Here is a 2,282-nt window from a genome sequence, read left to right as displayed (position 1 = left end):
GGTGCCCGGAGCTCAGTGGTTAGGGGGCCAGCCATGTGCACTGGGGCAGGTGGGTTCAAACCATCCCCAGGCCTGCTAAACAAAAGAAAAAAAAAGCCAGGCATTGTGGCAGGCATCTGTAGTCTCAGCTACTAGGAAGGCTGAGGCAAGAGAATCGCTTGAGCCCAAGAGTTTGAGGTCGCTGTGAACTATGATACCATAGCACTCCATAGGGTGACAAAAAGAGACTCTGTCTCAATTAAAAAAAAAAAAAAAAACTAAACATGCAACTACCACACAACCCTGCAACTGCACTCCTGGACATTTATCTCAGAGAAATGAAAACTTATGTTCACATGAAAACCTATACATGAATTTTATAGTAGTGGGGTGGCGCCTGTGGCTCAAAGGAGTAAGGCGCCGGCCCCATATGTCAGAGGTGGTGGGTTGAAACCCAGCCCCAGCCAAAAAACCGCAAAAAAAAAAAAAAGAATGTTATAGTAGTTTTATTCACAATAGCCAAAAGTGTAAACAAAATGGTTAACAGTAGACTAGAACTCAGCAGTAAAGAAAGCAACAAACTAGTGATACATTAACAACCTGCATGACACTCCAAATGTTTGTGCTGAATGAAAAAAGGCAACCCCAAAGGTTATATATTGCATGATTCCTGGTTTTCTTCCTTTTTTTTTTTTTTTCAGTTTTTGGCCAGGGCTGGGTCTGAACCCACCACCTCCGCATATGGGGCCAGGGCCCTACTCCTTTGAGCCACAGGAGCCACCTGATTCCTGGTTTTCTTTTCTCCCCTATAAGAGTCTTGTTCTGTCGCCCAGGCTAGAGTGCAGTGCATGTTAACTCAAGCACTCCTCCTACCTGAGCTCAGGAGTTCAAGTCCAGCCTAAGCAAAATCGAGAGAGACCCTGCCTCTAAAAATAAGTGGGCGTTGGGGCAGGTACCTACAGTCCTGGCTACTGGAGAGTTTCAGGTTGCTGTGAGCTATAACACCACAGCACTCCACTGAGAGCAACAAAGTGAGAAAAAATAAAATTGATGAATAGAATCTTCTGACAGCTTCATAAACAGCTACATTTTCCTGGAAAACCTCTTGACAAGTAACTTCAAATTCCCCCCAAGCAGGATAAATTTCTTCCCTCTGGAAATTCCCATGGAATTCCATGTGTCCCTATCTCAAGTCAACATTTTCTACAAAGCTCTTTCAAAACACAGACTTCTTTATTTCCCCATATTGTAAGCCTGTGGAAGACAAAGTTCTTATGCTTTATTTCTTCAGCTCAGAGGAAGCATGTAACACTCCAGAAATGCCTGGTCAATATTCGCTTGATTCTGTTTATGGCAATTTAGTCTTCAATATGAGCACTTCACAATAAGACCCGTGAGCCTCACAACACATTTTTATCTTATAACTTACATCGCTATATGTTATTCTTTGCATTTTATAAATGAGAAACTGAGGATAGGTGATTTGCATTCGCCACTCTGTTAGCAAGCTGTAGAGGGAGATTTAGATTTCACGGCTTTTGAAGATTTATGTGGTGTTCCCTAACTCCGGATCCCTCTTTCCAGAGCCGATGTCGGGCCAACCTCCCCGGAGGCTGCGTAACCCCACCAGGACCCCTACCCCTTGGTCGCCTACAAGCAACAGTGGGGTGTGACAGGCACTTGAGCCGCTGGGCCGAGGGTCTGAGCAAAGACTCGGCAGGGGCAGCGAATGAAGGTATCCAAGGCCCGGCCTCGGGGGCCAAGGTGGGGCAGGGGCCCACCTGCTCAAAGCCGGCTCCTCGTCGCTAGGCTCTTCAACAGCGTAGGGGTCGTAGTCGTCCGGGAGCCGGTTCATGGTGACCTGCCGAGGCCTATACCGTTCTCAGGAGATCAGCAGCGCCTATTTACTCAGTATGATCCGTCCCTGACGCATCTCTGACGCCACTTCCGCCTGCCCTTCCGAGTCCTCCCTGTGCGCCTGCGCAGACCGCCTCAGCGCTGAGGCGGGCGGAAGAGGCGGGTCCCCAACCCTGCCCTCAGTAGTTTCTGGCTTACGGGAAAAGTGCAGCTACTTTATTACCAAAAATAATAATAACCCGCACTGTTGTAAGTGGTAGTCTCTGAAATGAACTCTCTACATGCAGCATCTCACATCACCTACGAAGTAGAAATCTGGATGCTGAGGGACACGTAACCTAAAATCTAATAGGTCCTCGACCGCAGTTCCCGAAGCCGCTCCAGTTCTGCCTCCCTGCCTCCCTTACTCTGCGCGGCTCTCTGCCTCGTCTTCACACCACTATATC

General features: G+C 48.0%; 1 protein-coding gene across 1 annotated transcript in view; it reads right to left on the bottom strand.

The window, feature by feature from the left end:
• The window catches only part of EAPP (E2F associated phosphoprotein), a 32,480-nt gene extending 30,523 nt beyond the window's left edge, over positions 1-1,957 (bottom strand). Inside the window, exon 1 of the mRNA XM_023514396.1 lies at positions 1,761-1,957. Within this exon, the coding sequence (XP_023370164.1) occupies positions 1,761-1,834 (74 nt within the window). The 5' untranslated portion in view covers positions 1,835-1,957. The remainder of the gene's footprint in view (positions 1-1,760) is intronic.
• Between the last annotated feature and the right edge of the window lie 325 nt (positions 1,958-2,282).

Source organism: Otolemur garnettii, unplaced genomic scaffold, assembly GCF_000181295.1.
Source record: "Otolemur garnettii isolate 467f Iridium unplaced genomic scaffold, OtoGar3 scaffold00052, whole genome shotgun sequence".
NCBI classification, from domain to species: domain Eukaryota; kingdom Metazoa; phylum Chordata; class Mammalia; order Primates; family Galagidae; genus Otolemur; species Otolemur garnettii.
Note: the sequence above shows the minus strand (reverse complement) of the source record. Positions and strands in the feature narration are given on the sequence as shown.